Source organism: Phoxinus phoxinus, assembly GCF_949152265.1.
Source record: "Phoxinus phoxinus genome assembly, chromosome: 8".
In the NCBI taxonomy this organism is placed as follows: domain Eukaryota; kingdom Metazoa; phylum Chordata; class Actinopteri; order Cypriniformes; family Leuciscidae; genus Phoxinus; species Phoxinus phoxinus.
The window spans coordinates 9,140,425-9,155,483 of NC_136883.1; the positions used below are offsets into that span (position 1 = coordinate 9,140,425).

At 39.7% G+C, this 15,059-nt stretch overlaps 1 protein-coding gene across 3 annotated transcripts in view; it reads left to right on the top strand.

The window, feature by feature from the left end:
* tnfaip8l3 (tumor necrosis factor, alpha-induced protein 8-like 3) overlaps positions 1 to 11,993 on the top strand; it is a 53,912-nt gene extending 41,919 nt beyond the window's left edge. The window contains exons 2-3 of one of the 3 annotated variants that reach the window (XM_079621177.1): positions 155 to 296; positions 9,968 to 11,767. In XM_079621177.1, the coding sequence (XP_079477303.1) occupies positions 10,030 to 10,530 (501 nt within the window). In that variant the 5' untranslated portion in view covers positions 155 to 296; positions 9,968 to 10,029 and the 3' untranslated portion in view covers positions 10,531 to 11,767. Of the gene's footprint in view, positions 1 to 154; positions 297 to 9,967 lie in introns of all 3 variants that reach the window. The other 2 variants (XM_079621176.1, XM_079621175.1) reach the window with 2 other exon arrangements.
* Positions 11,994 to 15,059: the final 3,066 nt, after the last annotated feature.

The window sequence follows — 15,059 nt, forward strand, 5'->3', positions numbered from 1 at the left end:
TTTTTGTCTAGCAGTTTGTTTAGCCATTTGGCTCAAGTACTGTATATTTCAAAAGTATTACAGACATAAATCACTTTGTGAAACATAAACATGTCTATCGTGCAAAGAAAGGTGTGTCATGTATTTAAAATCATCCCACCTCATTTTCCTACAGATGGTCGATTGAAACAGGTGAATATGCAAACATGAACACAGAGGATCCATTGGCTCTCCCTATCCACTTTTAAAACAGAATGTTTCACCAAAAGAAGTTCTCCATCTTTAGTTGTGCTCTTCTGTTCCAAACACAAGATAAGGTTAGCAGGACACCACACTATCATGACAGCAAAATACACAGGCTACTTGTTAAGAGACAATCTCTTTACCTGCTGGAAAACCCAGTGCAGACTGTTTTCAAACTAGTCCACCAGCCAATAGTCTACAAAAACCAGCTTTATCACCTTTTGAATTTCATTCAATAAGTTCTACACATCCCAAATCTTGTGTTTTTCTTTTTTTAAATTCACTAAACACTTGTGCATGGAGTATTTCGGCATTTTTTTTTTGACCACCCACACCGTCCAGTTTAAAGCCCGTTGTATGCTTCTGCGTCAACTCCACGCCGTAGCTACGCCGTCACTCCTACGGCGTCGTGGCCGTTTTATGGTTCTGCGTTGGGTTGTGTTGCATTGCGGTGCATTTCACCGCGAGAACGCTAGGGGGCGGTATCACAGCCCTTGTGGTCTGCGTCGCCTCGACGTGTAGTTACAAGTTTTTGGAGGTGCACGTCGAGCTACGGCGGAGGGGGCGGAGAGGGGTTCGCGTCGACACAGAAGGGTCTGCGGGGGTACGCCGTCGATTCGACGCAGAAGCATAAAACAGGCTTAACTAGGCCCTATGCGCTGGTATAGCACTGCATCAAGCATATTCAAATGAGTGATTTTTTAAAAATAAGGCTGTTATGCACTTTATTCCAAAACAATCTCATGAAAATTTTTACTTATATTTTATGTTAAAATTTTAAAAACCTTACAAATCTCATTTTGTGTTTTCTTACGCTCTGGTTGTTTTTCACTAGCTATGTTTAGATTCACCCTAACAATCAAATAGGAATCACACTCATTCAGATGAAAAGCCTTCATGTAAACACCTCATCTGAAGTCAATCCAAATTAAATTTAAGAGTGGTGTAGACCTAAAATAATCCAAACTATAGAAAAAAACTTACCATGTAAACTTACCAACTTACCATGCTCAGTCGGATTCGAAAATACCTTGCGCACGGTGTCGTGATGCATATATGTTTATATACTTTTTGTATATAAAATTTGGATTAGCGGTATGGTTGTTCTGGCAAAAACTCCCAGCCCATCCATAGTCTTGCATGGATAAGAGCAGGGAGTCAGTGGACAAGACTGAAGACTTATTAAATAATTGCTTAAAAAAAAACGGTTCGTGAGCAAATGCAAAATGACTCAGGGGAACGCAACGGTTTTGTAAGAGATCGCAAAACATTTGTGAGAGAACGCAAACATTGACTTTTTTTTTTCTTTTTTCTCCCATCTCATATTTTTTTCCACCACCATGTCCCTTTAGGGGCTCCATAGCTTTCTTTTTAGTAGGGATTCCCCCGACTACAAATTTTAATCGATTTGTAGTCACTCATTTTAGCCATTAGTCGACTAGTCGGACGTTTATGATATTAATTTAATTAGTTAAATATATACTTTGGGAGTGGCAATGGAAAATGGTTTGAGGGCTGAGAAAGATTTATATTTAACATTGTTCTACATTGCAGCTTCCACACTCCACACGAACACTTGGATATGCGTAACACAGTCTCACCCCAAAACGTCACATACTGACGGGTCTTGACCATACGGCAACATACGACGAAAAGGGTACCCTTTAACGTCCATGTGTGACGATTCGGGTATGGTTGGGTTTAGGTATGCGTTAGGGTACTGCTAGGAGGCGCTGCTGGTACGCTTATGTCTGCGTCTAGGGGATAGGGGTACCCTTTTCGTCGTATGTTGACGTATGGTCAAGACCCATCAGTATATGACGTTTTGGGGTAAAAGCGCACATTTATCTAGGTTAACGTTAAAGTTAGAGCGAGTGGCCAGTGGTGAATGTTTGGTTGTCAATGAATAGGACGCTAAATATCATTTTGGCTTTAAAAAGATTCCAATAAATAGGCAATAATAAACCTGGTGTCCTCCATGATTCCGGTTCTTTTTGACAACAAAGCATTTAAATGCGACAAGCTCGGAATTACTCCAAACTTCTACTTCAAAGGTGAGAAGTATGAAATCTCTGATAGCATGTGAAGACAGCATAACCAACTAAATAAAATTTGGTTGACTAAGCCTTTTCTTGTTGACTAACGTTTAGTCGACGAAGGCAAAAGGCAAAAACGACAATTATACTGGTAACACTTTACAATAAAGGTTAATTTGTTAAGATTTTTCGGAATACCTAAATGGACATGTAATGGGGGGAAAGTGAATTGGGTTGTGAAGTTTAGGGTTCATGTATGCAAAACTTTCAGAATATTGAATCGAATTGGATTCATTCTAACTGAGGGTTAGAAGGTGCAACTTCATGTTTAATTTTTTTTAACAAATCACATTATTTCATACAAAATTTAAGTCAGCGATAATTCATGGTGCAATTAATTTTGCACAGCCAACGTAAAACAATGGCAAACTGACATTTTTTAAAAAGGAATGTTTGTGCACATTTTTTAGTGATCAATAATTCATTATATAATGGAGAAAAGCATCACATGCGATATATCTTGATAGTCTGCGGCATCCTCTCCCCAATTTAGCATTCATTCAGGACTGTGCGAGATGGGGAACTGCACGTGCTGACAGTCTACAGCACACATTTCTTTGGATTTGTTTATGCCTTTACCTGATTTGCATATTGCAAATGCAATTCATTATTGGTGAACATCCCTTGCTCTCTCAGACAGCCGGGTTTATGACTCTCTACGTCCCCTGACCACAGCATGGACCAATGCCAAAAAGAGCAGAAACGCCTGTGTAGCGTCAGTGTCAGGTTGGTCTGGTGTGTGTTGATGCCTCAGGTCGTGTCTGTCACTCACTGACTTTACATCATCACAGAGAGTGATGCTAAACAAAGCCTCGATTCACATCAACAACAAACGACAGCCCTGACACAGATGCAGACACAGTCAAACGCCTGTGCACTGCAGAACCAACAGCCAGTAGTGTCAGAGCCAATTCTTAGTAGTTTCAGAATTGGCGTTTGAAAACCCCATGTTGGTTAATCTGAAAATTCTGGCGCCACTAAATAATTGTGGAAAATAGATGAAACATATTTATTGTATTGTGCAGGCCAAATGCACAAAAATACAAAAATACAATGATATGTAGTTCGAATTATAAAAAAATATATTTAGATTAGCTGGTTCTTTTAATTAATAAAAAAAACTCACATATGAGTCACAGTCAAACTCAGTATAAAATGGCTGCTGAATATATATATATATATATATATATATATATAGCCGACCAATCTCTATCCCAAGACAGTTTTCCGGCATTCCTCCACCACCCCAACTCTCGAGTCCTCACTCTTAAATATTTCCTATCCCAACCAGGGATGGAGGAGTACTCTGGGTTCGGGCCAAATTCCGAGCTTTGGGATCCCAGACAGCATGCCAAATATGCATACTTTTTCTATATCCACATTATATGTAAGGGTGAACTCATGAGACATCAAATATGCTCTGATGGTCAGCTGTGATTCGGGTCGCACACCATTTCTGCTTTGAGTGTGGAACTCATATGACTTGTCTCTGAAAAATTGTGCCGCCCCTGGTTAGGACACGGTCTTCACGACAACGATATGCTTAAAGCGGAGAAGTTTTTCCTTTGAGTTTTCCACGAACAGACGACACCATTGCCAAAACGATCCCCATTCTGCTTATTATAGTCTGTTTTTTTATACTTGTCATTCTGACTGTTTAAACTTGGCAGACATTGAAAGCCACTTGTGAAAAAGTCTACTTCAAATCTTACAACAATAAGGTATTGAACATTAGTTTACCATAAATCTTGCCAGTACATTCAACAGTACAACCGTATTTCAAAGACAATAGAAGTAAATATGGAATTACATAAAAAAATGTACTTAAGTCCTACTTAAGTGAGTCAAAAAGTGCCCTTAAGTTGAACTAGTTGCATTTGATATAAATATAATATATAATACATTTTCATTTAATTCATTTAATTATTTTAAAGTATTCTTTTTAAAAGTGTGCAAAAGTGTACTTCTTTTTCACAAGGGACCTCTGTGCTGCTAGTGTCAAGCACTACCAGCTGAGCTACAGGAGCAACAATTGTATGAACCAGTTTGTCATTCAGAATGAACATCATCATTCCTGTCAGAGACACTTGCTAAAGGTCATGCCTCGGTCATCTCACCTGGCAGCCAGACGTGCATGCGTGCATAGAAGTGAACTTCACTCTGGCTTTCTTTTTATTAAAAATGGTGCGACTTGAGCTCCGGTCGGCATTTCTGTGGCATTCACGTGCCATTCTGTGGCATTCTCAAATGACGTATTTTCCAGACCACCCCACTGACATATAACAGTGATTTGTGTGAGGCAGTAAACGAGAGTGGCGGGTTCTCGGCAGAGGAGTTCAGGACCGATCAGTTTCTCTGTATTTGGTTCTGCAATGTTTATCACGTCTGTATGTGTAATTTGGGAGGTATCTAAATAAAATTTTCTCTCAGATTGCTCACGCCTCCTACAGATAAACATGACAAAACAATACCCTCCTCCCTGTGCCATCTCACCAGCTCAGCCCAAGATAAACCCACACACTCTGAGATACAACGATGGCCTTATACGGTCACCATAGCTCTGTTCCCAAACCTAGCGAGCTGCCTTGTCGTCTACTGCTTACATCTGCAGCTACCTTCTAAGGCCCTGTTTACACCAGGCATTTTCAGTGATCTGATCACAAGTGGTCAGCTGAGACGCATTACCGTTTTCACCTGGTCTAAACATGCACATGTTCAAATGTTGTATAGACCAGGGGAGTCCAAAAATGCTCTTGTACCCCTTTTCCACCAACAAGAACCAGGTGCTGGTTCAGAGCTAGAGCTAGAGCCGGTTCGGAGTTGGTTCTACTGACGGTTCTTCTAAGAACCGGTTTGCCTTTCCACAGGCTAGAGAGCCAAAACAGAGCCAGATCTTACGTCACTGTGTATACATCTCATGTTGCCCAGCAATGCTAGCGCGGCAGCGCCAAACAAAAACACACCAGGCTTGTTCGAGATGGTTCGGCTTCACGCAGACCGATCGCCGCGTGACATTAAAGCACTGCGAAAGCGATCCAAAAGCACAAGGAGTCGTATGCTCTCCAAATACTCCCGGAGCTCTGATCGGTCCGCGCCGCTCCGATGCATCTCGAACAAGTCTTACATCAACAATGGCGTTCGTTGCGTTACTATTGATGCTCATGGCTTTGCGAAACTACATCGGCATCCAAACACGGTGAATCCAACGCGTTCGTGCAGCTCGCCGTTACTTGCATAGACGGAGATTACAATCGAGCAGCTATAGCTCGATTAGCAGCTATTTAAAAAATGGCGGTCACAAGTTTCTTTTCGTCTTGTTGGTCACGGTAACCCCGCCCCCAGCCCCTGACGCAAGCGGTTCTTACTCTAGCCCAGCAATGTTTTGGTGCTACTTAAGAACCACTTTTACTGGTTCGGAGCTGGTGCTTTGGTGGTCGAAAAACAAAGAACCGATTTGAAACTAGGCTCTGGCTCCGAACCAGCACCAGCTCTGCCTTGGTGGAAAAGGGGTATTGGAGGGCCACTGTCCAACACAGTTTAGCTCAAACCTGCCTCAACAAACCTTGATTAGCTGTTTGTTTTATTAGGGTTGTGTAGCTAAACTAGGCTACTTTATGCAGGACAGTGGCCCTCCAGGAGCACCCCTGGTCTAGACCCTACCCTCTTATGGCCGGTACACAGTGTACATTATTGGGCTGTCCCAGATGAAAGATGACCAAACGTGGCGATTTCTGTGTCCGTGGCTCATGTCAAGTCAAGTCATCTTCATTTATATAGCGCTTTTAACAATGTAGATTGTTTCAAAGCTGCAGAGATAAACGTATAATTTAAGGTAACAGATTGTTTTGGCTTTTGGCTAAAGTTAGTTTTGATTAATTCATTTCCATCGAAAGGATCATTTGTTATTAAATTAGGGGCCGCTAAGACAACACCGTTCTCTCTAAACAGACTCTAAACGCGAACCTGTGAGAAACGCAGATGGCGCTCACTGTGTGCATTAAGAATGAATTCTATAGTTATGTGCGTTTGAATATATGTGCGCATGTTTGTAATTCCCTACAAACCAAGCCTTAAACTACTTGTCCTGCCTATAAATTAGGCGATTTCTGTGTCCCGTGGCTCATAAAAGGTGGTTCTACCTCGTACAGTTAGAGAGGTTCAAAGACGGCCGTTGTCACAGTCTTACAACCAAAGATACAGTAGCCTGCGATAGTGTCAGAAATTTAACATGATCATCTCACAGTGTGTTTGCTTCTACGACCTACGTCTACTAACTCAACAATAAAAACGCAACATGAAAATGGCATATTGATCAACGCGGCATGGCGCTAAAACTACCTAGACAGCAACATAGTGTCGGCCCACATCTGGTACACAAGGCTTCAACGCGTACCAGATGTGGGCCGGATCTGGGCCAACACTATGTTGCTGTCTGGGTGCTTACCTCAAGCTCCATTTGCAAAATTGGCATGCCAAGTTGGCCTCTTTTCCCTAGTCCATTTTCTCTTCTCTTCCTCCTCTTTTTTCAGCGCACATAAAAGTCACAATTGCCAAAGTGCAATTTATCTTGCTCTATTTGTTTAACCCCAGCGCATGCTGATAACATTTTATTCCTCTATACTGTACTTGTGTCGTAGCCTACGATTCAATAGGTGTCATCATCGTACAGTCTACATACATGTCGTACAGTGTGAATTATAATGCTCTTATAGGATTGCCGAAGTCACAGTCTGTAGCAGGCATTATTTTGTCACACTCCACATCACATGTGAGGGAGCGCAGAGTGTGACGCACAAATATGGTTAAATGAATGAAGCCATTACGCTGTTTATGAGAGAGTGGGGAAGGACGCAGATGGAAAAGATACAACTGGTAATGGCAATTTTAATCGCAATCTGTGTGTTTTGGCGCATCATAGCTATTGGTGCGCATAATTCTTAAAACACGTAGGCTGTTTTTGTTTGTGACCGTTCAATCACATTAAACCTCATGAGCGTCTACACTACAAAAGCAATCCATATGCGTTTTGACTGCTTCTGCTACCTCTTTAACGTTGAACCAGATGTAAATAGGGCCTACAGCATCCTAACTAAAATATTGCAATTAATTTAGGGTTCTGCATTAATGACTCCCATAATATGTTGTCTAAATCACAATGATAGACAAACGCATTCTGAAAAAAACTAAAAACACACAAACAGTTTTGTCATTTTTTTTATTGCAGAGACATCCTTTCCAGAAAGCATGTGCTAACTCATACTCTTAAGTCCATTATAGATCATGCAAAAATACACCACAGATATGTACAAAAAGAGGAACAAGGCTAGACAAAGAAAACATTTCTGCAGCATGCTATCATTGCTTTTAAAATGCACTTCTATGAGACATTTAAGTGTGTACTTCCTCAGAAATTAGTGTACAGTACACGTGTTTGCTGTACCGCTTGTCATCCTGCTGAATCTGCAGAGCCAGTAGTCTAAATTAATGTGAATTTAAACAAAGGCTAAATAATGGCAAGAAAACACATCGGGCCGAATGTGCTCGTGCTTTTATTTTGCATCTAGCTCGAACAGTGTAGTCTGATTCACCAACAACTGATTCTGATTCTGTCAGACAACTGATTCTGTCACGACTAACATCGTCATATACGCACTCCACGTTTTATTTAATTAAATGTATTTTATTCTTCCTACCTTGGAGAGAAAACAAGTAGCAATATTAGCCAATAAAGTGTGCACAGATCCACACTTCGAAAATCTACTGGGAATAGTACACTTTTCAACACACTATGCTTTGGAACACTTATCGGACTTATTCTAATCTCACATTTAATTTGGATGGATAGTATGTGCATTGGGACACAGGGGTTCTGATTCTATCCGCGCAGTTATCTGAATCAACATACTGAATCACAGGATCTCAAACTGCTTGCAATCACATCATTCTCTAGAGCTCAGCTGATTGGCTCCTGCTGTATCAGTAGCCAATGAAGCTTGCATGCTCAGCCTTCAAATACTTGGTTAGCATTTGCCTTTGAAGTGCAGCACACTTTCAAAAACCCTCCACCTTCCCCAGCTCCACCTGTATAGATCTGCAATGGGTAATTTGTGTATTGCTATATTGTATATCAGCAGCATGTCTTACTTGCTCACAGCAGTGTGTCATGTATGTATTCCATTGGTAGTAGCAAGTCCCGTATAGAGCAGCGTAGCAGATCTATTCCAACAAGACCAAATATATCAACATTGTCATATGCCAAACATTACCATGCCAAACACTCCGAGAGTTGTCATGACAGAAATGCATTTCACTAAATATAAAGTTTCAGAGGCGAAACTAGCCAAAACTAGATCATCAGTCTTTTTCTCCGATCACAGAATCCCACATGAGATTCATTGCCAGGACCATTAACCCTCCGCCCTCCCTAAACGCACTCCATTTTTTTTTCTCCTATTTTTGGCCTAAATCTTATTATTGAGTTATTGAACGTACAGTTTCCACCTCTACAACAGCAGATCAGACACACAGCAAACCTCAGCAGAATGAACACGCTGAGAGCTCTCACACACCCAGAGGAACTCAGTGTCAAACAGTACAGTCTGACCAGGAAGCTTGTACTAATATTATCACAGTCCATTAGACACTGTATAAATCATTAGTAAATCAACGACTTTGCTGCCATCCATTTGCAAACAATCTGGTTTAGCGACACAGCTACAGTGGCTCAATAAAGTCCCTCTTAAATATTGTATTGATGTCATTGTGTTACATAAAACCAGTGACATCAGCCAATGATGCTATGTCTCTACTAATTAGCTTTTATAAATGCACACACAAATAAATACATTGTTTGTCTTTGTTATATTTCATTAAAACGTACTCAACTTCATAAATGGTTTCACTTTTTGTAATCACTAAGCAAGCACTTTTATTTTTTTCCACCTCTTCTTCCTTCCCACTATTCACCATCTAATCAGTTCTTGATAGATACATTTTTCTTTTCTTGTTGAACAACCTGTCTTATCACATTACTGGAGTAGAATGGGTTGTGAATACGGCAGGCCTTTTCCTGTTGACTTAGCGTGTGGATTACTGTAAGTGTCCAAATATTAAACAATGAACAAGATTTATAAGAAATATGTGCATCCTTACACTATCCTTTGCTGTAGTAAATCAGCACACATAAATATAAGATATCAATGTGTTAAAAAAATATTTTGTCTTTCATCATTTCATTCAAATTTTAAGTTAAAGGAGTGAAGATGGAATGAGATATAATTCAACAGCAAAGGAATGTATCAGTCTTTTAAAAAATGCTAGAACATTTCATTTGACGTCAACTGAATGGAGGTTACATAAATAATCAGGGTTCAGAAAAACATTCACTCTTTTTGAGCAAAATATGTTGAAAGACAGATGAATGTTTTGAATGTTTCATGTTTTATGCCTTTCAGCACAGTATTATTTTTGATAGAGAAGTCTGTTAGGCCGTCCTTGACCTGGGTGCTCAAAACACTGCAGCCCATTTACAGAAAAAAAATGTCACTAGAACATTGTTGACATTCAAAATGATTTACATGGGAAAGAGAAAGAAAATCTTTGAGTGGCTAACTTTGCTTTTATTTCTTTGTCTGTTTTTCTTTTTATAGGGCAGGAGAGCTTCAACTCCAAGAGTTTGGCCCTTCAGGCCCAAAAGAAGATCTTGAGTAAAATGGCCACCATGGCCGTGGCAAACCTCCTCACGGACGACACCAGCAGCGAGATCCTGGACGAACTCTACAAGGCCAGTCGTGAATACACCAAGAGCAAAAAGGAAGCCCACAAGATCATCAAAGATGTCATCAAGATCGCGCTGAAAATTGGCATTCTCTACCGGAACCACCAGTTCAGTAATGAAGAGATGGAGACCGTTGAGCGCTTCAAAAAGAAGATGAACCAGGCAGCCATGACGGTGGTGAGCTTTTACGAGGTGGAGTACACGTTCGACCGCGGCATTCTTTCCGAGCTGCTGATGGAATGTAGGGACCTTCTTCACGAGCTGGTGGAGCACCACTTGACCATGCGCTCCCACGGGCGAATCGACCACGTTTTCAACCATTTCGCAGACGTGGATTTCCTGACCGAGCTGTACGGCCCATCTGAAGAATACAGATTTAACCTGAGGAAGATCTGCGACGGGGTAAACAAACTCCTTGATGAAGGCACACTTTAACCTCCAGTTCACCGTCCGTCAGATGAGACTCCATCAGGCCGCTGGGATTCGAACTGAGTGATTTTACACAACTTGTGTTTTTTGTTTGAAATATAGGCTGTCATGATAACTTGATGATGGGATTGTAACCCAACCTGTAGGGATGTTCACCCAGACGCAGATTAAAGTCAAATCCTGGTCTGTTTTTGTCAACGTTCCGAATGATTGTTTGGGGAAAATCTGTTTAAGTGGAAAACCTGAATGAATCGGTGTCCCTAAAACCTGCCCTTTGTGTGAAATTGCGGGGAACGTTTTAAATTACGAGCTCCTTTATATGCACTGTATGAAATTTGACCTACCTATCCTTTAAGAATGGCCTATCAATGCAACCCTAGCTCTCTTCAGTACGTCTACAAGAACCAGTTAAGATGTCCAGTTAATCTACTCGAAAGTTAAAGGGATATAGTTCACCCCGAAATGAACAGTCTGTCATCATTTACTCATCCTTATGCTGTTCCAAGCCGGTATGGCTTTATTTTTACTGCGGAACACAAAGGAGATGTTTAGCATAATCTTTCAAGTAAAATGAAATCAACGGGAACAAAAAGTAACAATAAAAATAATCCACTGAAATTTGTCCATATTCACTGATCATTTTTTTCATTATACCAAAATTAGGGTGAAATAATCAGTTATGAAAAATGCACAAAACAATGTCATTTGGTATTATTGATGGCAAACCTGACCCAATTTGTTCTCACAGCATATTCAAATGTGGATGTGAATGACTTAAATATATCATTACTTCATTTTGAAGTTCAACGCCATTTACTTTCTTGTATAAAAAGCATCACCTCTAAGTAATACAGGCTTAAAACAAGATAAGGCAAGTAAATGCTGATGGAATGTATATATTTGTGGATGAACTATCCCTTTAAGATTGCAAAAGCATTGAGAGTTTAATAAAAAATATGGCGCAGGCCTTTGTTGAACAGAGTGTTCGCCAAAAATAAATAACTGAAGTGCAGCAGAAAGATTGTAAATAAACTTTGGGGTTATGGTCTTTTCTCTTTTGCCTTTGTAATGACTCAGTGTCACAGCAGCTACCATGATCCTGTGCTTGGTTTTTCCAGATCCTGATGTTTCAGAGCATGTAAATGTGTGTATACATGCTGGAGAGAAATGTGACTATTTCTATAAGCCTGTTCAGTAACCCCAGAGTGTAGCGCTATTAGCTGTCATTAAACGATCCGTATGAACTTCCTGTAGTGTCTTTTTGTCATTTCAACTACTGTGATTGCTCTGTGTTTAATTAGTCCATACTATTTAGCCAGTTCAAAGTCAGATATGGGATATTTCTACTTCAATATCTTTCCCCCAACCATAAAGCATTCTGTTGCCATTTAGAAACTGGTGTATTGTAATTCTCCAAGTAGGAATTTGGATGGATGAGTTGAATGGATCTCAGCATTATTCTACTCTACAAATTTGTTCAGTTAAGCCAAGTGCACACGATTTATAATAGTATTTTACGACTGTTGCATGTCAGACTGTACAAACATTATCTCCGCTGTAAATCATATCACACTGTGGGATCTCAGTTGTCTTTAAAGGTAATAGCATTGAAAGCATGAGATCTCACCCTCCCTTCAGAGCGTCTCCAAAGCCACTCCTTCAAAACACACGAACATACACAGCAGGGTTTGCAAAGCGTCACGAGATTATTACAATAATAATGAACAACTTAAAGCAGGGCTATGCAGTTTCGGGAATTTCTTCGCTGTATTCTCGCTTTTTGCTCGCAGGTTTCTCTATAGAGCTCCCCCTACAGCTTCGGAATAGATATTTGACAACACTGTCGAAAAACTCGTTGGCGACTCTCAGATACCAGAGGCTAGTAGATCAACGACATCAAAGCAGACGGGACATTCTTTACAACGTCTTCTTCATTCGGGTTCGAACAGCGTGAGGGAGTGTAATAATGACAATTTTAGCCATTTTTTGTTTGCCGTAAAGCAATTCGTTACATCGCGAGACCTGTTATCACGTGATACTTTCTGACGCGGCGGCCCAAAGTTGCAAGGTTGGTTTTTCCGCTCACAGGCGATAGGGGGGTGCGAGACGACCACCATTCGACCCGAAAAAAGTAATATAATCATTACGTAGCTGTTCAGGTAAGGTAAAAAACCTGCATAGTTCACCTTTAAAGAACTGTTACTTGTACCACCTGACTGGTACAGATTCATTTTGGCGTTGATAGTGTTGCCATTGAAACCAATAAATTAGAGTCACGAACTGTTCTGATTATAACGAATGCAGTGATTGGATGGACATTTTATGGTCCTATGCAATCCACAGACGATAAATACATTTTGAGCTTTTTACATTTTGAGCTTTTTACAAAATATGTACGAAATTGAATCATCAACATTCATACAGTACAAATATAATCAATAACAATATGCTTCCACCATACTTCTCTATTCCCACTGATAATAATGACTTTATGTGCAAAATTATCCTTCTCACAGGACTTGAATGCAGCATTGGATAATGTGTCTAATGGGAGTTAAAATAACTCTATTCTACCACAACTAAAGACACATTTCATACAACACAAATAAATTCTTGAAAATATGGAGCAGATCCTTTAAAATTAGAGAAGAGCACCATTTACTAACAGTATGTCCGAGCTTTAAAACGTCATTTTCTGTTAACAAAGTTGTAATTCCTCTTTTCTGCACACATAAAGAGAACAGACTGGCATTTACATATTTGAAACAGTTAAAGCATTAAGACAGAAATTAATGCAAGACAAAAAAGCATTAACGACAAACGTCTGGTGAAAATGTTCGGTAGTACTTGCTATTCATTCACTTTTAAAAGTGACTAGCACTCAAATTCCCTCTTAGGCATTTATTCACATATAAACATTCATTAATGGACACGTCAGTTATTATAAACGGAAGCTCAAGCATTTTCGCTTGACGTGCAAGAACCAATAAGGTTCATTCTCGTGTGTATTGCAGCATTTTGAGCTTCTGCAAGGACCAATGAGGTGTGTTCCCGCACGTCAAGATCAACTTTTATATACGAATAAAAGCCTAAATTAAAACTGTTCACCATATAAAGCGATCGAGTCTCTTCCGAAAATTCACATGGATTAGTTTTATGATCTCTTTAAGAAGTTCTTGAAGGCTGAAGCGTCAAAGTTTCAGTTGCGTAGCTGACAATGGAGGGACAGAAAGCTCCCAGATTGAAGATGAAAGTCTTACGGGTTTGGAACGACATGAGGGTGAGTAATTAATGACAGATTTTTCACCACAAATTCAACTGTAAAAATAAGTTGAAGTAATGCAAACGGATACCATCGATTAGCAACCCTGGAACTTACAGTAGATCTTTCTTTACAGAGAAAAAACATATTCTTTGGGGCATATTTCGCCCCAAAACATCACAGAAAAAGTGAGATGCATAAGCAGATTCTGTCTGGGCTTGCTAATGAGGAATGACACTAATTTTTTGAACAGCTCATGATCTTCCAGTGGCTTCACGGATCGAGAATGTGCGACCGAGTCCAAATTTAGCTGCAGCAGCAGACAGCATGAGTCGGGTTGCTCAGAGATGAAATAATTGGGTTATTAAAGAAAAGAAAGACATGACAGGCTGTTAGGCATCAACAGGCTGCAAATCAACACACACACTAAAAAAAACCCACACAGTGTGCACTAACTGGGGAACCGTAGTAAGATGAATGACAGAGCGCTGATCAAAGCAGTGGTTTTGCTTCCTTCAGGGGAGGCGAAGTGTTTTTTTAAAAAGCACTCCACAGTTCAAATCGATTAAACTGATGGTTTGATTCGTCACTCAAAGATGTTTCGCTGCAAGATTAATTGTCTTAAATCTGTACATTTGTGAAATATATTATTGCTCAATGATATCATCGCAATGTTTTCTAAATTGTGGTCATAAAAAAAATAGTTTTTTTTTTTTTTTTTAGGGACTGTTTATATTTTCTTGCACAAATGTGTAAGTTTGTGGTATTCTGTCACTTATTTTGTTAATAAGATTTTACAGCATGCTTGAACAAACTTTGGTTATAGTTTGAGTACCAAACTTAAATTTTTTTTTGCACCAAACTTTGTTTGAATAAGAAAGATCTCCCTTATCCAACTCGTCATGAAACGTAAGTTGCAATAGTTTTTTTTCTTCTTCCCTACATTGTGACATAGGCCTATAGAAGCTTGTCTCTGCCATTGAATAAAAATGAAAAAGGTGTGACTTTTTAAGGAGTTGGTAATTACTAATTAGTCATTTTTAAGTAACTGGTAGGTAATTGTGAGATATAAACTTGCAATTACGAGTTATAAAGTTTAAAATTGCAATTCTGAGATAGTCAATTTTCACAAATCAGACTCTTTTTTTTTCTCAGAATTGCAAGATATAAACTCGCAATTGCATGTAATAAAGTTTGCAATTGCAAGAAATGTCGCTTCTTACTCAAATTAAAGTCTGAATTTAGAGATATAAACTCGCAATTCAGATTTTTT